At 33.5% G+C, this 27,358-nt stretch overlaps 5 protein-coding genes across 11 annotated transcripts; 3 read left to right on the forward strand and 2 right to left on the reverse strand.

The window, feature by feature from the left end:
* The first annotated feature begins 251 nt into the window (after nt 1-251).
* Nucleotides 252-3,709, forward strand: LOC100782902 (60S ribosomal protein L3). The gene is made up of 6 exons (XM_003534297.5): nt 252-378; nt 489-589; nt 1,872-1,982; nt 2,391-2,695; nt 2,786-3,195; nt 3,276-3,709. Exons 2-6 carry the CDS (start codon nt 505-507, stop codon nt 3,532-3,534), a joined length of 1,170 nt encoding a protein of 389 aa, XP_003534345.1. The 5' UTR covers nt 252-378; nt 489-504; the 3' UTR covers nt 3,535-3,709.
* A 2,255-nt stretch (nt 3,710-5,964) lies between these two features.
* On the forward strand, nt 5,965-11,978 carry LOC100784506 (phosphatidylinositol-glycan biosynthesis class F protein). Of its 4 annotated transcripts, none has more exons than XM_014761812.3 (15): nt 5,965-6,130; nt 6,243-6,373; nt 6,469-6,517; nt 6,594-6,682; nt 6,758-6,814; nt 7,510-7,572; nt 7,666-7,899; nt 7,980-8,045; nt 8,141-8,183; nt 8,624-8,678; nt 8,929-8,977; nt 9,710-9,777; nt 9,972-10,080; nt 10,731-10,877; nt 11,082-11,398. In XM_014761812.3, the coding sequence occupies exons 2-14, from the start codon at nt 6,269-6,271 to the stop codon at nt 10,842-10,844; spliced, it is 1,101 nt and encodes a 366-aa protein (XP_014617298.1). In that variant the 5' UTR covers nt 5,965-6,130; nt 6,243-6,268; the 3' UTR covers nt 10,845-10,877; nt 11,082-11,398. The 4 variants fall into 4 exon arrangements, 3 of the variants coding, with proteins under 3 accessions (XP_014617298.1, XP_014617299.1, XP_040861200.1); XM_014761813.3 differs by lacking the exon at nt 11,082-11,398 and adding an exon at nt 11,830-11,978 and having other exon boundaries at nt 5,981-6,130; XR_005886456.1 differs by lacking the exon at nt 11,082-11,398 and having other exon boundaries at nt 5,981-6,130; nt 9,699-9,777; nt 10,731-10,868.
* A 681-nt stretch (nt 11,979-12,659) lies between these two features.
* LOC102669691 (uncharacterized mitochondrial protein AtMg00810-like) lies at nt 12,660-13,082 on the reverse strand. Its single transcript, XM_006587909.1, has one exon. It carries the CDS (start codon nt 13,080-13,082, stop codon nt 12,660-12,662), a length of 423 nt encoding a protein of 140 aa, XP_006587972.1.
* A 1,713-nt stretch (nt 13,083-14,795) lies between these two features.
* On the reverse strand, nt 14,796-19,185 carry LOC100527266 (GPI biosynthesis protein family Pig-F). Of its 4 annotated transcripts, none has more exons than XM_014779557.3 (9): nt 18,876-19,185; nt 18,730-18,795; nt 18,592-18,634; nt 18,097-18,151; nt 17,798-17,846; nt 16,998-17,065; nt 16,695-16,803; nt 15,897-16,043; nt 14,796-14,944 (listed from the first exon to the last, which is right to left on the reverse strand). In XM_014779557.3, exons 1-8 carry the CDS (start codon nt 19,074-19,076, stop codon nt 15,930-15,932), a joined length of 705 nt encoding a protein of 234 aa, XP_014635043.1. In that variant the 5' UTR covers nt 19,077-19,185; the 3' UTR covers nt 14,796-14,944; nt 15,897-15,929. The 4 variants fall into 4 exon arrangements, with proteins under 4 accessions (XP_014635043.1, XP_040860715.1, XP_040860716.1 ...); XM_041004781.1 differs by lacking the exon at nt 14,796-14,944 and adding an exon at nt 15,376-15,692 and having other exon boundaries at nt 16,998-17,076; nt 18,876-19,170; XM_041004782.1 differs by lacking the exon at nt 14,796-14,944 and adding an exon at nt 15,376-15,692 and having other exon boundaries at nt 18,730-18,788; nt 18,876-19,158.
* A 3,923-nt stretch (nt 19,186-23,108) lies between these two features.
* Nucleotides 23,109-27,059, forward strand: LOC100791039 (splicing factor 3B subunit 4). Its single transcript, XM_003534644.5, has 10 exons — nt 23,109-23,420; nt 23,533-23,663; nt 23,759-23,807; nt 23,884-23,972; nt 24,048-24,104; nt 24,788-24,850; nt 24,944-25,009; nt 25,312-25,398; nt 26,170-26,263; nt 26,369-27,059. The coding sequence occupies exons 2-10, from the start codon at nt 23,559-23,561 to the stop codon at nt 26,854-26,856; spliced, it is 1,098 nt and encodes a 365-aa protein (XP_003534692.1). The 5' UTR covers nt 23,109-23,420; nt 23,533-23,558; the 3' UTR covers nt 26,857-27,059.
* The last annotated feature ends 299 nt before the right edge of the window (nt 27,060-27,358 follow it).

A 27,358-nucleotide genomic window follows, 5' to 3' on the forward strand; every position in this document is an offset into this window, starting at 1 on the left:
TTCAAGGCTAGTAGTTTGAAGTTGTTGCCGTTGGGAAGTTTCTAATGGATGAAGGGTATCTTTAGAAAAATAAAAATAAAAGAAAGTATATTATTAAAAAGAAAGGTATAAATAATAATTACCTAACATTAACAAAGAAGTTAATCCGTTCAAAAATAAGAAAAAGTAAAAGAGAAAGAGTGTACTAGTTTTGGGCCAATTAGAGGGAGAGTCCAATAGCCCATAAGAAATGTTTTCGCATCTTGAAGCCCAGTTGTTTTAGGGTGCGAAAAAATGCAGTGCGGCGCGGCGAGTGGCTTATATATTACGACAGAGGGTATAAGCATGACCATCATTCAACGTTCTCTCTATTTGTCGTTGTAGCGCCGCAGCCAGCGGGTATGTTTTCAACCATTTCCTGCGATCTGTTCTGTTCGTTTACGATAGATCTGTTAGTGTTTTATCTTCCGTTTTGTTTTTTCTTATGAATGAAGTCTTATATTTGACAGTTGAATTTGGAAAAAGATGTCTCACCGGAAGTTCGAGCACCCGAGACATGGTTCCCTTGGCTTTCTCCCAAGGAAGCGAGCTTCTCGTCATCGCGGAAAGGGTGATCTACATTTTTTGTTTGTACCTTTGGATGTTTGATACTGTTCTTCATCTCGACATTTATAAATGATGTTGCAAAGGGTTTTCAGATCTAAAATAACTTGAAGCGTTTGAAATTATTTTGTTTGTGTTAGGGGATTATTTTATATTTGTGTTATTGCCACTTCCTTGTGATGAGTGAATGAAATTGCTTCCGTAAAATAAGTGACTAATCAAGGCTGGAGTCTCAGAAACGGCTCTTGCCAAAATCCTGTCAACGGGTTTTGGAATGGAAAACAGATGAGCTCGAGAATTGGCATACATTTTGCCATAGGCCTTTGGTTTGGAAGCATTTCTTCATCACTACGGGGATTTGGCACTGACACGTAGAAATTAAAAGGATTTTTTTTAGTTTTGTAGCAGGATGGATACATGTTTGAAGTATTCATCATATACTATATATTTTTTCATATTAGTGAGGTTTTTGAGTTTTCGGTGTTCGCTTGGAATATTGATTTTGAATTAGTTTGACTTGAGTTAATGATTTATGCATTGACACGTTGAAAATAAACAATTTTGATGTTCAAATTTTTTAATTGACTTTTGTAGTAGGATTGATACATGTTTTAAGTACACTTCATAAACTATAGATTTTTTTTATGATATTAGTGATTTGAGTTTTTAAGTTTTGGGTGTTTGTTTGCGATATTGGTTTTGGTTAAAATAAGTGGTGATTTATGGCTGGATGTTTTAATTCTAAAATTAGTTAGTAATAAAAAAAATTCTATAAAAAATTTTATTCAACTCAAATCAATCTGAGTGTTGAATCAGTGTGGAATTAAATGTTTTTGAACATATACCTTAAATCAAGATCATGTAATGAGATGCCAAACATGCCGTGAGTATTGCAACAAGTTATGATTTTATTCCTTTTGGAGAAGGGTTTTGCAATTTGTGTATTATATATGTCAAGTTTTGGGTTTGTGGATTCTCTTTATTTGTATTCATCGTTACTATGAAATTTACGTAATCGCAACAATTATAATTTTTGTTGATTGTTTTTGGTGGGGTTTGTTAAATCTTACAAATATTATTTTATGGTAGATGGTACACTATCCCTCTAAAATACACCATTGTTTTTATGTACATTAGTACAAGGTAAGTACTTGTATGGGCTTTAACTTTAAAGAAATTCATGCTGTCTACTTCCTCAGTATGTATACCCTATTTTGCATGATATTAGCTTCCATCAATATGTTGTAGTTGATAATTCTTGTGACATGACTTTTGAATTGCCACTGCAGTGAAGGCTTTCCCAAAAGACAATCCTAGTCAACCATGCGGGTTGACTGCTTTTGTGGGCTACAAGGCTGGAATGACCCACATTGTTAGAGAGGTTGAGAAACCTGGATCAAGTAAGTGTGACTTTTTTTTAATTTTAAATTCTGAATGTGGGAAGGGTAATATTTTTTATTGTTAAACTGTAGCATTGTAAAACCAGTATTTACAAATGTAGCTCTACTTCAACATTAAATATCTAATCACCAGGCTAGTTAAAGGTATTTAAATTTTTTGTATTTTTTTCTGTTATAAGTGAAGCAGATAACACTTATAATGGTTTTTCTCAAAGTTTTTGCTATTTAGATTTTAATCATTCACTATAATATCCGGATGCCTTTTATAAGAAAGTTGTTCATTTTCTGTTTTTAACATTCTTTTTAATATCACCATGTGATCAATTTTTGGGGTATTGTTATTTGTTACCGTTGTGGCTTGTATGTTTCTTGTTGCTTGGTACCTAATGACATTTTATGCCAATGTAGAGCTTCATAAGAAAGAGACATGTGAAGCTGTCACTATCATCGAAACTCCTCCATTGGTTGTTGTTGGAGTTGTGGGATATGTGAAGACACCTCGTGGCCTTCGCACACTGAATACTGTTTGGGCTCAGCATCTAAGTGAAGAAGTCAAGAGACGATTTTATAAGAACTGGTGTAAATCTAAAAAGAAGGCTTTTACCAAATATTCAAAAAAATATGAAACTGAGGAAGGAAAGAAAGATATTGAATCTCAGCTTGAGAAATTGAAGAAGTATGCAACTGTCATTCGTGTTCTGGCTCATACTCAGGTAATAGAATGGGTTGTTGTGTCAAGTTTTTTTCCATATTGAAAGCTTCACCGGCTAATGTAATGTGATGTATTTTTTTGTTTACTGAAGATAAGGAAGTTGAAGGGTCTAAAACAGAAGAAAGCACATTTGATGGAGATCCAAGTTAATGGTGGGACAGTTGACCAGAAGGTGGACTATGCATATAGCTTCTTCGAGAAGCAAATCCCAGTGGATGCTGTTTTCCATAAAGATGAGATGATAGATATCGTTGGAGTGACTAAGGGTAAAGGTTATGAAGGTGTCGTAACTCGGTGGGGCGTCACTCGCCTTCCTCGAAAGACTCACAGGGGTCTAAGGAAGGTTGCTTGTATTGGTGCCTGGCACCCTGCTCGTGTTTCTTTCACTGTTGCCAGGGCCGGTCAGAATGGATATCATCACCGCACTGAGCTGAATAAAAAGATCTACAAGGTTGCCAAGGCAGATCATGAGTCCCATTCAGCCATCACTGAATTTGACAGGTACATTTGTGTTTTTTGTTTCTATTTTAGGTTATTTATATCAGAGTGCAGTATTTGATCATCTTGTTTCCTAATGACAGGACTGAGAAGGATATTACTCCTATGGGTGGGTTCCCTCATTATGGTGTGGTGAAGGATGATTATATTATGGTGAAGGGATGCTGTGTTGGACCGAAGAAGCGGGTTATCACTCTTCGTCGGTCTCTTCTCAAGCAGACATCGCGGGTGGCTCTGGAAGAGATCAAACTCAAGTTCATCGACACCTCGTCCAAGTTTGGACATGGCCGCTTCCAGACCACTCAGGAGAAACAAAAGTTTTATGGTCGCTTGAAGGCATAAATTTTTGTTTTGGAGACAACTTGTGATGAAAATTTTGTTGCAAAATAAGACATTTAGTGGTCTTTTTTTTTATTTGAGTCCGACCTATTCTCAGAGTTGTTTCTTTTAGTTGCTTTGAACAACAATTGCATTTTTTTCCTATTTTATTATAATATCAGCCACATTTTTATGGTTAGTACTTAATATTGTATTAATTTTCAAATTTCTTTTTGGTCGAATGGTGGAGTGGTACGATTGTAACAGCTATTTAACGGGATTTCATTGGTGCCCATGATTTAACAATCAAACCATTAAAATTTGTTTAGATTTAAAATCCAATTTTTATCTTTATTTAAATTGGTTTAATTTTTGTGAACCATTATGAAATCAGTGTTGAAGTTTGCTTGGTTTTAAAACTAGTTTTAAAATTGATTTTAAATTGTAAGCCGATTTTAATATTTGTTTATAGATTTTAAAATTGCTTTATCATTTTAAGTGTTATAAATGTCAAATAATATAATTTTTAAACCAAATATCTTATATTTTCTGATTAAAAAAATTAAATGCATTTTTAGTTTATGTGAATTAGTATTTTTTATTTTTGTTTTAATTTTTTTTTAAATCCTTCAACGACAAAAAAATAAAATAAATATATTTTACAACAACTAAAATTAAAATAAATTTTTTTAAGGATCGAAAATTAAAAAAAATGTAAAATTACATGGATAATCCTTTTAAAAAAACACTTACTTTAGTCAAATAGAAAAAAGATTTAATTACTAATTTTTGTTTTTATTTTTTAATTTACTATTTAATGTTTAAAGAAAAATTAAAACTGATCTTTGAAATGAGAAATATATTATCTTACCACTACACTTAAATATTTAATATAAAATATTCTATTAATATAAATTTTATATAAAAAAATAAAAATTTATTTTTTTAATTTATTATATTTTTATAATTTTATATATTATTCTTTTAAATATAATATATAAAATTGAATTCTATTTTCACATAAAGTGTAAAATATGTATATTTATCTAAGTTTTATTTTTATTTTAAATATTATATTTTTATAATTTTATGTATTTTTATTAAATAAAAATATACAATATAAAATATTTTTTTTCATAAATTGTAATTTCATAAAATATTAATATTTTATTATTTTTTTAATATTTATATATGATATTTAGTGATAATATTTTTTTATCTATATTAAGATATTTTTGTTATTTATTATAATAGTATTTTTTATTTATATTTAAATTTATTTAATTAGGTACGAAATTTTTTAAAAGAAGTAAATTATATACTATGTAACTAAATAAAATTGCAGTATTTAACTTTATTTTTTTTATTGACATTATTTTTTATCTATAATATAATAAATAACATGAATATTTTAATATAGACACAAAAATATTTTTAATAAATTGTAAATATTATTTTAAAAGATAAATATAATATATAAAATAAAATAAAACTTATATAAATATACATATTCTAATTTATGTAAAAATAGACTTTAATCTTATATATTATATTTTAAAAGATAATATATAAAATTATAAAAATATAATAAATTTTAAAAATTAATTTTATAATATTATTTTATCTTGTATAAAATTTATATTAATATTATATTCTATAAAAAAAATATTCAAATGAGTACTTAGTGGTAAAAAAGTGTGCATGTTTTTATCTTTATAATTGCATGAAATTTTATTTTTTAGTTTGGGTAATTTCATATATCTAAATTAATTTCTATATTTTACAAAATTAATAATAATATTTGCATTAAATAAATATAAATATTATTTTATAAAAGGTTAAATTTCCTCCCGCCCTCAACCGGTGCTTCAATATAATCTCTACAAATTTAGTTATGTTCCATTTTTAAGTTGATCTGATTTATAAAATAATTATTATAAAAATTAATAAATTTATCATATATGTTTAATAAAAAGGTTATAATATAATATAATTTGTGATGGTATAATATTAAAAAAGGAAGAGTAATAGAAATACACTCTTCTAAAAGTCTTTAGTGTTATTGGTGTATATATATTATTTGTTAACTTAAATACATATTTTTAGTCTTATAAAGTTGAAATAAGTTCATTCTTTATTTTAAGTTTATTTAATAAAAAATAAAAAATATTTTTTTAATGTATATTATATATTTATATGTTTTATCAATAAATATTAATTATTAATATTATTAGATTTGTTAATAAGAAAATTCGAATTTCCAGTATCTCTCCTTTTTTTTCCTTTATTACTAAACAAATCTTATATATTCTTGTTGTCATTGATATTTATATTTATTATACCAAAATACGTAGTTCATTTTAATTGATATTTATTATATTAAAATATATAATTCTGTATCTAACTATTTTAATAATTTACAAAATTCAATAGAAACATGTTTAATATTTCCAATTTTGAAGCATGAAATCAAAGCATGTATTTAAAAGTAAAATCTTGCTCCGGCCCAGCTCGAAGTTATAAACTTGCGGCAGCGCAGGTGTCCCTATTACCTGACTTCTTAATTCTCCCGCTTCTTCTTCTTCTTCTTCTTCCGTCCAGTGCTTGTTCTCTTCTCAAGGTTTGTAAGCGTAACTATTTGTTTGCTCATAACCTATTTGACATTCATTCACGTGCTTTAGTAATGAGTAGAGTCCTTGTTCATCTTATATTTTGTAACTTTATCCATCCAGATAGAATAGAAGGGTTGTTCGATTCGATGACGACTCGAATTGCGCCCGGTGTGGGAGCCAATTTGCTGGGTCAACACGCCGCCGAGAGGAATCAAGACGCCACTGCTTATGTCGGCAATCTCGACCCTCAGGTAACTATTCTTTCTCCACACACTTCCATTCACTCATTACCACTTCTAAGTTCTATTCTAGGGTTTATTTATCCCTTTTCTTCTTTCTGCTGCAGATAAGTGAGGAGTTGTTATGGGAATTGTTTGTTCAGGCTGGTCCAGTTGGTAATATCTTTTTCTTTTCTTTCTTAATTTTAGGTTTAAACAAACTCTAACTCATTCTCCTTTTCATTCCTTTCAGTTAATGTCTATGTTCCAAAGGATAGAGTCACCAACCAACATCAGGGTTATGGATTTGTTGAATTCCGCAGTGAAGAAGATGCTGACTATGTATGTAACTATTCTATTCTGTTATTTCCAACTCACTTCTCCAAACCTACCTAACATGCTCTTCTTCTATTGCAGGCCATCAAGGTGCTTAACATGATTAAGCTTTATGGCAAACCCATCCGTGTCAATAAGGTATGAATACTTACTTATACCAACGGGTACAACTCTCATGTTCTTGTTCCTGTGCTTGCTTCTCTTCTGAATTCAAGTTTTTATTTTCTTCCATTCTAAAATGTTTGGTATGTGTGATTGAAAGTATTAATGCAAAACAAATAACAAAACAAAAACAGTCGTTTACTAACTGATTCATGATTTCCGCGAATCTCCATGACCACTTCTTCTTGAGGGATGTTAGTTCTCTTGTATCTCAGGACTCTAGGCTTATTTATAGCCTTTTGAATGAGAATGTGTGCTAACTGCTAAACAATTTCGTTACATAACCATTATAGTGCCACCATAACACTATAATGTGGCGTTTTTCAACACCTCTGCCATTGGCAATTTGTGAATGGAGGCCAACTATGGCCTGTTTATGTGACAGAATTCTGGCATTCTGCCTTTGATAACCTTGGTGCTAAGTACTAACTACTAGGTAGTATTGAACTTTTATTGTATGCCATTGCTAGATATCATTCTATATAATTGAATCTCTTATTTTTTGCATAGTGATTATTCTTTCATATCTGTATTTTATTTGTACGAACTTTGTAGTACTCTCCATTCAAGTCCTGCTATATTTTTTCCTTGTTTTAACACCCTTGTCACTTGATTAACAAAATATTTAGTTTCCATGCTGCTTGATTGATTTTACAATTTTTTGGTTCCAGGCATCCCAAGATAAAAAGAGCTTGGATGTTGGGGCAAATCTTTTCATTGGCAATCTAGATCCTGTAAGTCACCAAATTATGAAAGTGTTAAACAGACTCATGCAGTTATGCATTGAATTCAAGACTTATGCATGAGTGTTCCTAATGTTGTTGCAGGATGTAGATGACAACCTCAACCAAATTCAAGACTTATACATGAGTGTCACCAAATTATACACGAAGTCGTCGACAACCTCAACCGTGGAATTGCCACCACCAATCTCAGCCTCAGAAGCCCTTATAGTCAACACATTATGCGCGCTTGGCTTGGCCTTCGCCTTCTGGATTGCGAACACTGTCTACTCCATCGAACTCGTTACTCATCCTTCTCTCACACTCTTCTTCATCTGGGTACTCTCAATTCAATTTTCTTTTCGTTTTCTACTTTTCATAGTTCCTTTCTCATTTTCTCATTCTGCGGCGTCGTTTAGATTACAGAGCTCCCCATTGTGACCCTTCTATACAGTCGATATCGACAAAATCGGAAGCAATGCACGGTAACGCGTGTTCCTTAATTTCTCCGAAATCAAGCAATTCTATGATTTCTGGGGTTATTCTAAAGTTTTTGTCGTGTGACTTCTGTTCTTTGTAGTACCTGCGAGCTGTTGGGAGAGGGGTTCTAGGAGTGCCTGTTGGTGAGTTCAAACATTGTTTTATTTATTTATTTTCTGGTACTTTTTTTTTTTTTTTTATTGTTGGGGAGACATCAACTAGTTATAAGACTAAAATAGTGTATATAAGTTGGTTGTGTTAAACTCAACCCACATTGTAACAGAGTCTATCATAGTTATTATTGTTAGGCCATTGGGCCACTCGTTATCAGACCGTTATTGAATCACCTGCATATATCTAGTCTTGCAAACTTGGCGTCCTGAACTTAGAAGTCCATTTTGTAAGATTTAGTTAGACTCAAATCCACATTCTAATATTTATCATTGTAATGACTAATGACGCAGTTTGCAACTTCAGGATTAGTGTGGTATGGGTATAAAAATGTGGGTGGAAATTTAATTTTACTAATAAAACAGCTTTTGAAAAATTAATTTTATTAATAGTAGTATTTTTCAATTTGCAGGGGCACTACTGAATTTTTTAGGAGCTATTGCTGTGGGGGCGCCTGTTACATTTCAGTATGTTAAATTAGTTGTTTGTAGAGTAGTGTTTTTTCTTAGAACTCTCCACATGGAGCTTGTTGTTGATGAGATAAAGGATTAAGTGTAATTACTATTGTTCATTTGTTCCTTTAAGCTAAATATGTGATCTTTTCTGCAACTGTTTAGCCTCTTCTATTATGTCTTCAAATATGTATTTTCAGTTTTGACTTTGAAGATCTCTACGAATAACTAGAGCATGTTGTGACTTTGCAAATTTACTGGACAGGTATCTTCCCAAGACTGTAAATTGGGCTCTTATGATGTCTGTGTTCACAGTGAGTGACTATTTCATTGCCCTTCTCTTGCTTACAGTTACAGCTTCTTGGAGATTGTTTTGGTGTTTTTGATTGGACTTGTCTCTCATATATATTCTGCATTTATATGACTATTGATACTTTGCATTTTGTCTGCATATTCTTTTCCTTTACTTTTTACTGTTTGAAAAAAAAAATTGACCATTTATGCAAATGTTTGTCTTATTAGTTATTAAAGTTAAAATTAAAAAAAAGATGGTTTGGACTTCATGTCTGTTTGAAAACGTGTTTGCTCATAAGCTACTGAGGCATTAGCTTAATCTTTTACAAGGTAAAACGAAACCCCCATCAATTTGCCAGATGCTAGTCTCCTTGATCATGTACAACTTACATTTGATTTGACTGTGGAAGGTTCCAGATTTTAGCCTTTGTTTCTGTTCTTGCTCCTAATCATCTCACCTCAGAAAAGTATAGCGGCCGGCCAGCATATGTTGAAGTGAAAGTCATTGAGTTTTATCATCATAACTTTCAGACTTCCAATGTCAATTCAAAGTTCAAACGCCATTTTCAGTTATTGTTAACAACTATATTTTCTAGCTGTGAAATTAATTTTCAGAGTTTTCTTATCAGTTCTCTTCCTTTTTTTCCCTGAATGATTTACAAGTTTACAACTTTTGTCAGGACGGACATTTTTTAAACTGTGGCCCCATGTTTATGTATACTTTTATAAATTCACATCTAGTGTTATTGCAGACAATTCCAGCGTCATGTGTTCTTGGTTCATCGTGGGCTGACTGGCGACGTATATTTGCACAAACAAAGTATGATCCTTCTAGCAAATAATTTCTTAATTCATTACATATTTGGTTATGTAAAGTTTCTTTTATTGGGATTCTGGAAAATATATTTAATGCTGTATGTTGAACTACTTTTTTGACAGCTCTGTATATTTATTTTGGTCCTTCAATTAGTTACTTTTAATTACAATATTGTTATTATTGTAATACTATTTTAGGCCAAAAGGATCTATAGAGTACCTGATTTGTTTACCAGCACATGGAGCAGTTATTGGAGCATGGTTTGGGGCTTGGCCAATGCCTCTTGACTGGGAGAGGCCATGGCAGGTAATTGATTTCCCTTTTCTAATCCTTTGTCTTTGAATTCATCATTTCATTGACCATTGTTCAGAGCAAACAGGAAGAGCAGTTCTCACCAGAGTTTTGTTATTTCATAAGCCTCAATACATTTTCTCACTAGTTATTATTATGATTATTATTAGCGTTTTATCAATCCTATTTTACTTGTTTAATCCGTGATCATGTTTCAATAATTTATATTCCTTCATGAGTTTATGATCAAATGTTTCTGAAGTATACCTCTCTCACACCATTACCATGTTTTGAGGTTTTTTTTGGAAAGGGAATTTTTCTTAATAGCATGACAGACAGCAGCTGTCTATCGCCCTGTGAACTTTGCCATTAGTTAATTTTATTGTCATTTTTGTTTTTGGCATAGACTACTAACAGAAAGTTAGATCATACACAAATCTAGAATGTGAAAAGATTGTAATTTAAGATAACCAGATTCATCTGTTTTGTGTTTTGACATTGTTTATCTTTCTGAAGTATAAAACATTCGTTCTCCGAACCCAAAACCTGTTAGATTGTTATAGTGGTATAAACTGATGGACTGCTTCTCTAATTGATTTTCAAATGATATAGTTCATTTGATGTGTTGTTTTATAGCATTAACATAGTTTTCATATTATTTGTAGGAATGGCCCATTTCTGTGAGCTATGGGACCGTAGCTGGTTACCTGGTGGCATTGGTTGCATCATTGGGCTTTGTTCTTGCTTGTGGTAGATCACAACATATCAAAAGAGAATGAAGTGCTAGTAGAAGCATCTGATTATACTAATTGGTAAGTTACTTTACCAATAGCTGTTTTCTTTTTTTACTCAGTTGAAATCAAATGGAAAAGATAATTAAGGAGGAAGAGAAAAATAAGACGGTTAACAATAGTCTTAGATATTTCAGCTGTACATAGTGGTTTTTTTTTACAACTGTCAAATCTTAATTTTAAAGTGCATCACATTATTTTTTTTCTTTTGTATTGTGCTGCTAGTGGGTGAGATGTAGAAGCATAATATCTTGATGAACTAGACATGGAAGCTGTCTTCTTTAGGACCTGTTTGTAGGCAATGGATAATGAATTATGATGACAAAGGGAAAATTGGTGCTATAAAACTCCAGGCTCTCGCCATGACATGGTCCAGCATGGGGTTGAATCCATTATGGATCTATTGTAGACAGTATTACCTTGCATTTGTAAGAGGCTAATTTCGTATGCAAATATGTGACCTCCTAGTCACTTGGCTGCAAATCTAACTGTTGTACCAAGGTTTTCTTTCAGTGATTTATGATGATAACGATTTATTTCTATTTTGTTTTAGTAATGTTCAAGAAGTATGCTTTTATTTTGGATTTGCAAAATTTCAAGTATATAATTATTATTTTTAAATTTTATATACATACCACGTATGTATTTGTTAGATAACCCCATTAAGTAGTTAGTTGCAATTGGTTAGTGTGTGTATGGAAAGTAGTTGAATCCAACACTATCGGACTTTCAGATGAAAGCTACAACATGGTTGTTTTGACATTTTTTTTACTTTGGAAAGTGTATTTTCCAGTTCAACATGTTCCAATGCATATCCAAACACACCCTTAGTACTTAGTAGTTACCTATCTGTGAGTTATATTAACAGCGGGTTAGTTGTGTCAGATAGTTTGATTAAGGCATGTTACCAATAAATAAGTATTGGATTGGGGTGTTGAGAGGGAGGATATCCTGTCATTTTGTATTGTAACAGGTTTGGGGCATTTTGGCTTTGGGGAGGTGCAGACCTGCGAAGTTCTGCAAGTTTAAACTTTTTTCTTTCTGCAATTCTGTAGTCCTTTTATTATTCTTTGCCGTCCCTTACAATATTCTGCACATATTGAATTCTAAATATTTTAAGAATAGTTTATTGAATTGGATATTGCATCCAATATGTATATTGTATGATTTGTGTGAGCATCATAAGGCTGGTCCAAGCTAGTACAGAAATGATATAAAATGTATGGTAAAATCTAGCTATTAATACTTATATTTGTACAAACATTTTCTGCTAATGGAGTATAGCTGGTCCAAGCTAGTGCAGAAATGACTAATATCAAATGTAGAAAATCTGAGTATTATTGCTTGCACTGGAATACAATCATGAGTCTGCCTATATAGGCCATTGATAGTCAAGAATAACAAGAAATAAGGAATAAAATATTCCTAATTATTTCCGGTAATCTGTCCTAAATCAGTATTAATCATAGGAAAAAAAATCTTTCCTAAATTAATTACATATTTACAACATCACCCCCCAATCTAGTGAATGAATATCTATCATTCCCAGCTTCCAAGTAAGTTGACTGAAATGTTTTGTTGGCAAGCCATTTCTTAAGACATTTGCTAGTTGGTGCCAAGAAGGAATATAGGTCGTTATCGATTCACTATCCAGCTTCTCCTTAATGAAGTGTAGATCTATCTCAAAGTGTTTTGCCTTGTCATGCTGAACAAGATTATGTGCAATGTTGAAAGTTGATTTATTGTTGCAAAACAACTTCATGAGACCCTCATACTTTATCTTAAAGTCATCAAGTAAAATTTTCATCCACAATAGCTCACAGATTCCTTGTGCCATAGATCTAAATTTTGTCTCACACTTGATCGAGCCACTACACTTTGCTTCTTACTTCTCCAAGTGACAAGGTTCCCGCACAAGAATGTGCAATTGCTTGAAATGGACCTTCTATCACTCATTGAACCTGTGTAATCTGCATTAGTATAAGCCTCAATAGTTAAGCTTCCACCTCTTTTGAACAAGGGTCCTCTCCCTGGAGTATCTTTGAGGCACTGCAGAACACGATTTGCAGCCTGCAAGTGTCTCACCTTTGGATCATGCATGAACTGTCTCCCAACCCTAGTTGCATATACTATATCTGGTCTAGTGTGCGCCAAGTAAATCAGCTTCCCCACTAGTCTCTGGTATTGGGCCTTGTCAACCTTGACACTCTCCTCTTCAATGCTCATTTCATGATTTTGCTCGATGGGAACACCTACAGGTTTACATCCGAGTTTTCTTGTTTCTTGCAAAAGATCAAGCACATAATTCCTTTGAGAAATGAAAATGCCTTGTTTTGAATAAGCCACTTCAATTCCTAGGAAATACTTGATTTTCCTTGAAAAATTCGTTAACTTAACCATTTAAATATATTGATCCTATCAACTACAATTAGTTATTTACAAATTCAATGACAAATTGTATTTTCTGCTGGAAATTTTATGGATTCATTTTCGGATTATACTATTAGAGTTAATTTCATCTTGAAATACAAAATGTATAGCAATTTTTTTTACGTAAACGAAAATGCATTTTTTCCCTATGATTACAAAAATGCAAATTTAGTAATTACTATGTCCTTCTTTTCCATGTTAAACTTTGACCTTAAAATTGATAGTACAATTCGTGACGCGTGATTCCTGAGTTTGAGTTTTCCAGAAATTATCTATTCAACTCAGACATTAACATTAAGCATTGATATCATTTTTTAGGTTGTTTATAAAGAAAATAATTTAACCGGAGTGTGATTTATTCACTGGCGGCTACCAAGTGTAATGACTTTTATGTCTCCTACAATTTTGAAAGAAGCATAAAAAGATCAGTACATTGGTTTTGTTTAACGTAGTTGAATATCATTACCAAAAAAGGAATATCATAATGCTATTAATAGCTTATCACAAGTTAGTCAATAATGAAACAAAACATTGTTCAAAGAAATCACAATTCCTCTCCAAATTAATATATATATATATATATATATATATAACGTAGTTGAATATATAACATATTACCAAAGCATAATGCTATTAATAGCTTATCACAAGTTAGTCAATAATGAAACAGAACATTGTTCAAAGAAATCACAATTCTCTCCAAATCACGAGTTAGTCAATAATAAAACAGAACATTTTCAATCGTGTTATATCAACATTAACATTAAGCATTAATCTCATTTTCTAGGAAAATGTCTCATGTTTACATTGTGAGACTCCATGAAATACACAATATAGGGCATTATCATAACTACCTCTACACGTTTAGGAACGTGGAATTTTTAAAACTAAAACTAATTAGAATTCATTAAGTGAAAATTATAAAAATGATTAAAGGTTCTTAATTAATCTAACGTATTTTAAATTCTTAATACGATAATTACAAAACATATAATGGTGTTGTGGAGCGCTACGTACATCAAATGTCACTGGACTCCCATGAAGGGATGAACATATAAAACTAAGCTATGTGATTCTAGCTTGTGACCTCAAGCTCAATCAGCAAGCACTTAAACCTCTCTCTTGAAAGAAGGAAAAAAAATTAAAGGAATAAGACATAAGATCTTGGTGAGTGCTATAAGGACACTACTGATGAATTGAATTCTTCTACCCAAGCAAGTATTTTATTTATCTCATGGATTTACCCTCACCAGGTTTCTAGCGAATCCTTTATGCATTTGATCGGATCTTCAACTCTCAATTGTTAATACTTCACGTAGACACCTATCTCATTCTCACCATTATATATTACAGGGTTAATTCTCATTATTATCTTAGGATACATTCTTACCACAATCCCTATAGTTGGCTAAACCATTGTTGCTGAGACATTATTACCTTTCTTCCCTCTGATGCTCACACAAATCATACAATATACATATTGGATGCAATATCCAATTCAATAAACTATTCTTAAAATATTTAGAATTCAATATGTGCAGAATATTGTAAGGGACGGCAAAGAATAATAAAAGGACTACAGAATTGCAGAAAGAAAAAAGTTTAAACTTGCAGAACTTCGCAGGTCTGCACCTCCCCAAAGCCAAAATGCCCCAAACCTGTTACAATACAAAATGACAGGATATCCTCCCTCTCAACACCCCAATCCAATACTTATTTATTGGTAACATGCCTTAATCAAACTATCTGACACAACTAACCCGCTGTTAATATAACTCACAGATAGGTAACTACTAAGTACTAAGGGTGTGTTTGGATATGCATTGGAACATGTTGAACTGGAAAATACACTTTCCAAAGTAAAAAAAATGTCAAAACAACCATGTTGTAGCTTTCATCTGAAAGTCCGATAGTGTTGGATTCAACTACTTTCCATACACACACTAACCAATTGCAACTAACTACTTAATGGGGTTATCTAACAAATACATACGTGGTATGTATATAAAATTTAAAAATAATAATTATATACTTGAAATTTTGCAAATCCAAAATAAAAGCATACTTCTTGAACATTACTAAAACAAAATAGAAATAAATCGTTATCATCATAAATCACTGAAAGAAAACCTTGGTACAACAGTTAGATTTGCAGCCAAGTGACTAGGAGGTCACATATTTGCATACGAAATTAGCCTCTTACAAATGCAAGGTAATACTGTCTACAATAGATCCATAATGGATTCAACCCCATGCTGGACCATGTCATGGCGAGAGCCTGGAGTTTTATAGCACCAATTTTCCCTTTGTCATCATAATTCATTATCCATTGCCTACAAACAGGTCCTAAAGAAGACAGCTTCCATGTCTAGTTCATCAAGATATTATGCTTCTACATCTCACCCACTAGCAGCACAATACAAAAGAAAAAAAATAATGTGATGCACTTTAAAATTAAGATTTGACAGTTGTAAAAAAAAACCACTATGTACAGCTGAAATATCTAAGACTATTGTTAACCGTCTTATTTTTCTCTTCCTCCTTAATTATCTTTTCCATTTGATTTCAACTGAGTAAAAAAAGAAAACAGCTATTGGTAAAGTAACTTACCAATTAGTATAATCAGATGCTTCTACTAGCACTTCATTCTCTTTTGATATGTTGTGATCTACCACAAGCAAGAACAAAGCCCAATGATGCAACCAATGCCACCAGGTAACCAGCTACGGTCCCATAGCTCACAGAAATGGGCCATTCCTACAAATAATATGAAAACTATGTTAATGCTATAAAACAACACATCAAATGAACTATATCATTTGAAAATCAATTAGAGAAGCAGTCCATCAGTTTATACCACTATAACAATCTAACAGGTTTTGGGTTCGGAGAACGAATGTTTTATACTTCAGAAAGATAAACAATGTCAAAACACAAAACAGATGAATCTGGTTATCTTAAATTACAATCTTTTCACATTCTAGATTTGTGTATGATCTAACTTTCTGTTAGTAGTCTATGCCAAAAACAAAAATGACAATAAAATTAACTAATGGCAAAGTTCACAGGGCGATAGACAGCTGCTGTCTGTCATGCTATTAAGAAAAATTCCCTTTCCAAAAAAAACCTCAAAAACATGGTAATGGTGTGAGAGAGGTATACTTCAGAAACATTTGATCATAAACTCATGAAGGAATATAAATTATTGAAACATGATCACGGATTAAACAAGTAAAATAGGATTGATAAAACGCTAATAATAATCATAATAATAACTAGTGAGAAAATGTATTGAGGCTTATGAAATAACAAAACTCTGGTGAGAACTGCTCTTCCTGTTTGCTCTGAACAATGGTCAATGAAATGATGAATTCAAAGACAAAGGATTAGAAAAGGGAAATCAATTACCTGCCATGGCCTCTCCCAGTCAAGAGGCATTGGCCAAGCCCCAAACCATGCTCCAATAACTGCTCCATGTGCTGGTAAACAAATCAGGTACTCTATAGATCCTTTTGGCCTAAAATAGTATTACAATAATAACAATATTGTAATTAAAAGTAACTAATTGAAGGACCAAAATAAATATACAGAGCTGTCAAAAAAGTAGTTCAACATACAGCATTAAATATATTTTCCAGAATCCCAATAAAAGAAACTTTACATAACCAAATATGTAATGAATTAAGAAATTATTTGCTAGAAGGATCATACTTTGTTTGTGCAAATATACGTCGCCAGTCAGCCCACGATGAACCAAGAACACATGACGCTGGAATTGTCTGCAATAACACTAGATGTGAATTTATAAAAGTATACATAAACATGGGGCCACAGTTTAAAAAATGTCCGTCCTGACAAAAGTTGTAAACTTGTAAATCATTCAGGGAAAAAAAGGAAGAGAACTGATAAGAAAACTCTGAAAATTAATTTCACAGCTAGAAAATATAGTTGTTAACAATAACTGAAAATGGCGTTTGAACTTTGAATTGACATTGGAAGTCTGAAAGTTATGATGATAAAACTCAATGACTTTCACTTCAACATATGCTGGCCGGCCGCTATACTTTTCTGAGGTGAGATGATTAGGAGCAAGAACAGAAACAAAGGCTAAAATCTGGAACCTTCCACAGTCAAATCAAATGTAAGTTGTACATGATCAAGGAGACTAGCATCTGGCAAATTGATGGGGGTTTCGTTTTACCTTGTAAAAGATTAAGCTAATGCCTCAGTAGCTTATGAGCAAACACGTTTTCAAACAGACATGAAGTCCAAACCATCTTTTTTTTAATTTTAACTTTAATAACTAATAAGACAAACATTTGCATAAATGGTCAATTTTTTTTTTCAAACAGTAAAAAGTAAAGGAAAAGAATATGCAGACAAAATGCAAAGTATCAATAGTCATATAAATGCAGAATATATATGAGAGACAAGTCCAATCAAAAACACCAAAACAATCTCCAAGAAGCTGTAACTGTAAGCAAGAGAAGGGCAATGAAATAGTCACTCACTGTGAACACAGACATCATAAGAGCCCAATTTACAGTCTTGGGAAGATACCTGTCCAGTAAATTTGCAAAGTCACAACATGCTCTAGTTATTCGTAGAGATCTTCAAAGTCAAAACTGAAAATACATATTTGAAGACATAATAGAAGAGGCTAAACAGTTGCAGAAAAGATCACATATTTAGCTTAAAGGAACAAATGAACAATAGTAATTACACTTAATCCTTTATCTCATCAACAACAAGCTCCATGTGGAGAGTTCTAAGAAAAAACACTACTCTACAAACAACTAATTTAACATACTGAAATGTAACAGGCGCCCCCACAGCAATAGCTCCTAAAAAATTCAGTAGTGCCCCTGCAAATTGAAAAATACTACTATTAATAAAATTAATTTTTCAAAAGCTGTTTTATTAGTAAAATTAAATTTCCACCCACATTTTTATACCCATACCACACTAATCCTGAAGTTGCAAACTGCGTCATTAGTCATTACAATGATAAATATTAGAATGTGGATTTGAGTCTAACTAAATCTTACAAAATGGACTTCTAAGTTCAGGACGCCAAGTTTGCAAGACTAGATATATGCAGGTGATTCAATAACGGTCTGATAACGAGTGGCCCAATGGCCTAACAATAATAACTATGATAGACTCTGTTACAATGTGGGTTGAGTTTAACACAACCAACTTATATACACTATTTTAGTCTTATAACTAGTTGATGTCTCCCCAACAATAAAAAAAAAAAAAAAAGTACCAGAAAATAAATAAATAAAACAATGTTTGAACTCACCAACAGGCACTCCTAGAACCCCTCTCCCAACAGCTCGCAGGTACTACAAAGAACAGAAGTCACACGACAAAAACTTTAGAATAACCCCAGAAATCATAGAATTGCTTGATTTCGGAGAAATTAAGGAACACGCGTTACCGTGCATTGCTTCCGATTTTGTCGATATCGACTGTATAGAAGGGTCACAATGGGGAGCTCTGTAATCTAAACGACGCCGCAGAATGAGAAAATGAGAAAGGAACTATGAAAAGTAGAAAACGAAAAGAAAATTGAATTGAGAGTACCCAGATGAAGAAGAGTGTGAGAGAAGGATGAGTAACGAGTTCGATGGAGTAGACAGTGTTCGCAATCCAGAAGGCGAAGGCCAAGCCAAGCGCGCATAATGCGTTGACTATAAGGGCTTCTGAGGCTGAGATTGGTGGTGGCAATTCCACGGTTGAGGTTGTCGACGACTTCGTTGTCTCGTTGCTTTTCCGGCGATCCATGGAGGAGGATCTCCGCACTGTGAAATTTCGAATAGAGTTGAAGCAGGGAAGGAGAAGAAATCGCGGTTACTGATGGGCTTCACCGAATCAGAACACGCTTAAGAGGGAATTACTATGGGCCAACTTTTTTTTTTTTTATTTCCAAAAATGTCCTTCCCATATATTATCATTTCATGGTATAATGACGAGTAAAATCGTGACTTCCTTGTGTAATCATTCTCATTCTCCCCTTAATATAATAAAAATATGATTTGGTTATATAATATATAATGAAATCATAATTCTTTTTGCATATTTATTTTGTTATCCCAAACATAATAACAGACTCACGATTTCGATATTTTTTTACACCTATTTATTATAATAGAATCGTGATTCTTTTGTTATATTTTTTCACAATACAATAGAATTATAATTCTATTATACTATTTGACGTGAAAAAACTAAACAGAATTATAATTTTATTGTATTTTTTTAGATTGAAAAAATACAAAATACATTTTGTGTTTTTTATTGATTGAACACCTGAAACAAAATGTATTGACTAAATCTAAGTGTACTATTTTTTATGATGTGTATTGACTAAATGCTACATTCTTTTGATATGCATATCAACCATATTAAATATAGACATAATCTAAAACGTTTATTTTGTCAGTGTGATCTCAACTGTTGTTATGTCTCACAAGAGAACAATAGATAATTCTAATATAAATAATTGTAGGAATTTGATACAACTCAACACCTTTGGTTGATATTAGGAGTGACAAAATAGGTCTAGCTTGACAAGCCAACGTGTTTATTTTTTGTGGGCTGCATTGAGGTTTCCAACCCACCAATCCATTTTAACCCACCTTATGTTGACCTGCCAAAAAATGGGTTGAGGGAAAATAGGGTAGACCAACCCGCCAAACTTATTTTTTTATAAAAAAATTGATATTTTATACACATTTAATTATTTTTTTTTGTCTAAATAAGTTATTATTCAAAATTTAAAGTAATACATGCAACTTTTATTAGTATTTATTATGTAATATACAAACGATAAAACTAATTAAAATATATATTATTTTATTTCTTATATTTTTGTCTTTGGCGAGTCAACCTGCCAACCCAAGCATATATGGTGCGGGCTTGAATTCTCATCCCACTTTTCTTATGCGAGGTGGGTCAACGGTAGGCTGGGCGGGTTAACCCATTTTGTCACCCCTAATTGATATTCACCATATTGTTGAAAACATGGAGAGTATATATATTATTTTGTATTGTGATAGTGACATGATTTCATCATTTGAGTGAGTATTGTTTGAATGCCTTAGTGTCTTAAAGTCGTCACAATAAATGAGAACATGTCATTTGATGCTTTAAGAAAAACAATTATAGAAGCCAATGAAGGGGAATTAGAAGATAACTTTGAAGTTTACAATTCTGAAGAGGATTAGAGGTTGATCTTTGTTAGTCAGTTATAATGTTTGTTATTAGTGACATGTTTGTTTTCTTCTAATACTTCGAAACTTTGTTAGTGTATTTTATTTTTGTTGCCATATGGAAGTTTGTTGTTATCTAATTTCCATCCATCCCAATATTTTATTAGATTATTTATGTTATAATATTATTTTTCTATATATAGATATGTCATCAGGTAGCGCTGACCCTCCTTGACCCCCGTCACATGACTCTAGTGGGAAAGGGACAACTGTGAAGAAAAGACGATACATGGTTAGACTATTACCACCTCAAGATAGTTTGACATCATCTACCACATCTCAATCTTTTGTCTATCCCAGTTAGTGTAACGACTCGTCTTGTTGCTACGATATCAACAATCTAATATGCAATAATTTCAATTTTTATAAAAAAAAAACTCCCTTAATTTGCTTATGAAAATACAAGTAATTTTGTCCCAACATACCCATTTACTTGGGTGAATATATATATATATATATATATATATATATATATATATATATATATATATATATATATATAGAACAACAACTTAGTACACGTCATCCACATGATGGAAAATTAAAATTTGTTCATGCATATAAGTAAAATCTGAAGTTTACATCTTTGATTCAACAAAATGACTCATAACCTAATTATGGAGGAGTTGATAAACAAAACACAACTCTCTCCCAAAATAATGTCAACATCGTCACGTCGGCTCGGCGGCTCTTCACAAGAATCATACTTCCTGCACCTTGCTGCCGTCATTCTGCTCCCACGAACAATGTTTGCGATCATCACAAGTATCAACCACACGATACAAAATTGCAAGGGTGAGTTCATTATAAAAAGAACCAATAACAAATCCAAATAACCACAATTAACATACGACACAACCAAACATCATGAACTCACACAACATTCATTACTCAATAGCCACATTTCACAATCACTCAACATCCATCCATGGATCCAATCAACACTACTCGGAATGATGCATGCACCTGACTCAACTCTCAGATGCAATGTGGTACGTACCAACAACCAAATCCCAGGAAATAGCCTAAGCATGTTCACACGACACTCTTACTTAGGAAACCCTGCAGAGTTCGTCGAGACCACCCCGGTTGTGCACGTAACTGCCCCCCCATAGGTGATCAGCCTGGGGCCGAAGGAGTTTCCTACTAGGTAACGTGCCCCCTCAGTACAAAGTGCACTCTGCCACAGTTATTCTATTTCCTGTGTCGTATGAGGTATGAATGTGGCCACAAGCAAGTGCCAATGACCATGGACCAATTAAAGCGCCTAAGCATCCCCTCAGAAATGCTTAGATTCTTTAACCACGCTTGTCCCCCACGAATGGGCCATCCGACAAGGTGAATGCACTTCTCCCCCCCCCCATGAACATACACTACACGACGTATGAACATGACCACAAACAAGTACCAATGACCATGGACCAATTAAAGCGCCTAAGCATCCCCTCATAAATGTTTAGATTCTTCAACCACGCCTAAGCATACCACTGCATCTTCCCATGACCATTGATTTTTGTTGAAGAACTACCTTTATTTTAATGGTTTCTCCTAAGACTTGTAAATATTTGTTGGTATAACTTGCATGTTCCATTAGGCTCTTAATGTCTTTATAGGTTACTTCCTCGTTAACATCTTTTGTTTTGAATGGAACGACCATGACAGGTTTATTGTTACTGTCTTTGACATTCAGTAATTGATATTGTGTTGCGGGAGGTAATTCCGATAGGATTAACTCACTGTCCTTTGTTTGCCAGTTTGTTATGACATTTGTTGTTGGATCACTTATGATGTCTTGTTTCCAAGGTAATCTATATCCTTTCTGATGGTATAAGCATGAAACCAATCAAAGAAAAAGACATTAATTTTGACTCTTCCGACAAATTCGTATAACTTGTCTTAGATCTGTCTTCTGTTTGCACCCTTGTAATGTTGGAAAAACCATATCCTTTGAAGTTCATTCTTCGGAGAATGAAAGTCTTTCCTAAGAGTTTCCTTATCAATGCTAAAGTTGTTAGATAACATCATAAGGTTCCATAGAAGAATAAGTTGGGGATTGGATCGACTTTTGATCGTCCTACTGTTCTTGGTTGTAAGTTGTTCTAGGTATACTAGAAGTAGTATCTAATCCTTGGAGGTTTACAATACGGAACTGGTTGTGTGACTCAGATCTGGTTAGTTAGTCCTACTGGAATTAAACGAGTTTTAACCGAAAAGGACCTTCTGACTGACTCATATTCAGACCTAGAGGCTTATATTCTTGATGAAAAAGAATTTCTCCTATTGAAGGTTATTTCTACCTTGCCGGAGTTATCTTGCTTAATTTGCTCTATGGTTGGAGCGGGTCGGGGAACGGACAGTGTGGCCTTATCCATAACCCATTTTTCGGAAAGAGTTATTTCATCCCATTTTATTGTTATTGTTCTTGGGAGAGAAACTTTAGCTTTTGTCATATCCGTGATAAACAAAGTTGTCTCTCCTCTTTGAAATTTTAACAAGACTTTAGATATACAAGTATTCATGACTTTGTACTGAATCCTACAAATCAAAGCTGGAATTGATCCTTATTTCATGTCAAGGCCATGAAAGTGGATATTTAAAAATAGAGAGTCGAAAGTGTTTCTGTCCATTAAACTCACCGTCTTATTTGGATAAAGTATACTTGTTCAATAGAAAAATGTTTAATATTTCCAATTTTGAAGCATGAAATCAAACCACGTATTTAAACGTAAAATCTTGCTCCGGCCCAGCTCGAAGTTATAAACTTGCGGCAGCGCAGGTGTCCCTATTACCTGACTTCTTAATTCTCCCGCTTCTTCTTCTTCTTCTTCTTCCGTCCAGTGCTTGTTCTCTTCTCAAGGTTTGTAAGCGTAACTATTTGTTTGCTCATAACCTATTTGACATTCATTCACGTGCTTTAGTAATGAGTAGAGTCCTTGTTCATCTTATATTTTGTAACTTTATCCATCCAGATAGAATAGAAGGGTTGTTCGATTCGATGACGACTCGAATTGCGCCCGGTGTGGGAGCCAATTTGCTGGGTCAACACGCCGCCGAGAGGAATCAAGACGCCACTGCTTATGTCGGCAATCTCGACCCTCAGGTAACTATTCTTTCTCCACACACTTCCATTCACTCATTACCACTTCTAAGTTCTATTCTAGGGTTTATTTATCCCTTTTCTTCTTTCTGCTGCAGATAAGTGAGGAGTTGTTATGGGAATTGTTTGTTCAGGCTGGTCCAGTTGGTAATATCTTTTTCTTTTCTTTCTTAATTTTAGGTTTAAACAAACTCTAACTCATTCTCCTTTTCATTCCTTTCAGTTAATGTCTATGTTCCAAAGGATAGAGTCACCAACCAACATCAGGGTTATGGATTTGTTGAATTCCGCAGTGAAGAAGATGCTGACTATGTATGTAACTATTCTATTCTGTTATTTCCAACTCACTTCTCCAAACCTACCTAACATGCTCTTCTTCTATTGCAGGCCATCAAGGTGCTTAACATGATTAAGCTTTATGGCAAACCCATCCGTGTCAATAAGGTATGAATACTTACTTATACCAACGGGTACAACTCTCCTGTGCTTGCTTCCCTTCTGAATTCAAGTTTTTATTTTCTTCCATTCTAAAATGTTTGGTATGTGTGATTGAAAGTATTAATGCAAAACAAATAACAAAACAAAAACAGTCATTTACTAACTGATTCATGATTTCCGTGAATCTCTATGACCACTTCTTCTTGAGGGGTGTTAGTTCTCTTGTATCTCAGGACTCTAGGCTTATTTATAGCCTTTTGAATGAGAATGTGTGCTAACTGCTAAACAATTTTGTTACATAACCATTATAGTGCCACCATAACACTATAATGCGGCATTTTTCAACACCTCTGCCATTGGCAATTTGTGAATGGAGGCCAACTATGGCCTGTTTATGTGACAGAATTCTGGCATTCTGCCTTTGATAACCTTGGTGCTAAGTACTAACTACTAGGTAGTATTGAACTTTTATCGTATGCCATTGCTAGATATCATTTTATATAATTGAATCTCTTATTTTTTACATAGTGATTATTCTTTCATATCTGTATTTTATTTGTACGAACTTTGTAGTACTCTCCATTCAAGTCCTGCTATATTTCTTCCTTGTATTAACACCCATGCCACTTGATTAACAAAATATTTAGTTTCTATGCTGCTTGATTGATTTTACAATTTTTTGGTTCCAGGCATCCCAAGATAAAAAGAGCTTGGATGTTGGGGCAAATCTTTTCATTGGCAATCTAGATCCTGTAAGTCACCAAATTATGGAAGTGTTAAACAGACTCATGCAGTTATGCATTGAATTCAAGACTTATACATGAGTGTTCCTAATGTTGTTGCAGGATGTAGATGAGAAGCTCTTGTATGACACTTTCAGTGCATTTGGAGTTATTGTTACTAATCCAAAGGTTTTTCTCTTCAAATATCTTTCATTATATATCTAATTTCATCATGTTTGTGCCACTTATGTAACAGTATCCAGCTAGTAGCAGTTGCTAATACTTTTCATGTTTTGCTATTTTCTTATCTCTCTTTGTTAGCATTTACCATTTTGTTTGTTTAAAAACGTTTGGTATCAAGCCAATGACAATTAAAATAACCAACTGTTTTTAGTCTCTTGTTCTTTAAACACAACCCCCCCATACCTGAAAGGATTCATTTTATTCAAACATTATGTATATGATCTAACATACAAGGCTTTGTGTTGCAGATCATGAGAGATCCTGACACAGGAAATTCCCGTGGTTTTGGCTTCATTAGCTACGATTCATTTGAGGCATCTGATTCAGCCATTGAGGTATGCCTCAGTCTAGTGTTTGAATCATTTGTAGGAATATAGTGTGAGGCCAACCTTTCATTCTTTTGTTATACTTATTCAGTACTTGTGGATCATGAATTGGAACTAACTCACTAAAATATATAACACTCAAGAACAAATAAAAATATATATGGATACATGGTTGGCAATCATTTATATAATGTTAGACTCCTTGACCAGCTTGTGTTGTATGTAGTCTTGGATTCATATGTATAGAAAGCATTGTTGGGAGGGTTTCCCCCTCTAGGGCTTGACTGTACACTGAGAGATTTGTGTCTCTCTTACCGCATGGGATAATACTATAGGAAACCAAAACAATAAAAAAATTCATTGGGGTTATAAAAAAATTCAGCCGAGCTAATGGAGCCTTCTGTTTTTGTTTTTTGCCTAATATGACCCAAAGTATATTCAAATGCTGTAATGCCCCTTCTGAAGAATGAAGACTGGTGGGAAGCATGCTTATTTTGTTCTGTTCATGTTAACTCTTAAGGTTAAATTGGATGGAAGGGGTGAAGTTAACACTATTAATGTTAAATTAGAGAGTGAATTTAATAAATTAGGATGCAAAATTCAACTAAAGTTATAAATCAGGGATATGAAAGTGCCCCTTTTATTTTTATATTAATGTATGCATGAAAATAAATTTGTTATCTGTTTCAATTTTGTTGTCTGGATATCCAAATCATACGGAACAATAGATTATAAAAGCATTCCCACGCCACATATATTGAATTTTTCTATATTTTGTAGGCAATGAATGGACAATATCTTTGCAATCGTCAAATTACAGTGTCATATGCTTACAAGAAAGACACTAAGGGGGAACGGCATGGTACCCCGGCTGGTGAGGCCCTTTCTTGCTACTAGTACTAACTACTTTTTGGGATTAATAAATGCAGTCTGTTTTTGTACTATCTGGCTATCCGCTAATATTTCTTCTATGGTGCAGAAAGAGTTTTGGCTGCAAGTAATCCAACTACACAGAAGAGCAGACCTCATACTTTATTTGCTAGTGGACCTCCAACACTTCCGAGTGTTCCTCAGGCTAATGGTGTTGCTCCGGTGCCTCCCCGACCCTTTGCTAATGGGGTTGCTCCTCCTGCAATTCCTGCCCTCCGTCCTCCGCCCCCTCAAGCTGCTGCATTCCAGCCTATGCCCGTTCCTGGACAACCTACGTGGCATCAGCAACAGCCAGGTCAAACATTGTTACCACCCGCAATGCCACCTCCACCTCAAGTCCAGCAGTTCAGGCCACCTCACCCTGGTATGCAGCAGATGCCACCACCTCCACAAGCTCCTCCCAGGCCTCTTCCACCACCATCAGTAATGGCAAGTCAGCCACCACCTGTTTGGCGACTGCCACCCCCTCAGCAACAGGGTGGACGGCCTTTGCCATACCCTCAGTCCGGAATGCCGCCTCCACCACCTCCCCAGTAACCCTGCTATGCCACTCCCGCCTTTGAATTGAAGGAATGCAAATCGTATGGAATGTTTCTGATCTGAATATCTGGTTTTTGCCCATTTATTGTTAGTTGATTGCGTTATCTTTCTGAACTAGTATAGATTGTAATATGAACATCCTAAGACAGTCAACAGTCATATAATTATCCCCACCTAGAAAAGAGATATTTTATTATTCAGTAGTAGTATTGAATTGAATTGGGTTCAACATGATGTGACATGATTGATAGATAATTTTGTCCTTTAAGAATGTGATCAGAAGTTCAATCTCAAATTTGTTTGTGCGAAAAAACATATTAATTTTTCAGGAAAGATTAGCCCCCCAAATGACTCAGTACTTTCACAGATTAATCATTAGTTCCCGATCATGAGATACTCCTGATCCACCCCCAAACAAAAGCAAGTGAAGAATACTTTTGAACTGAACTCAAAGTAACTAACAATTTTTATATTGAAGACATAAGTCTTTGTTATTTCA

This window comes from Glycine max, chromosome 9 (assembly GCF_000004515.6).
Source record: "Glycine max cultivar Williams 82 chromosome 9, Glycine_max_v4.0, whole genome shotgun sequence".
Lineage (NCBI taxonomy): Eukaryota > Viridiplantae > Streptophyta > Magnoliopsida > Fabales > Fabaceae > Glycine > Glycine max.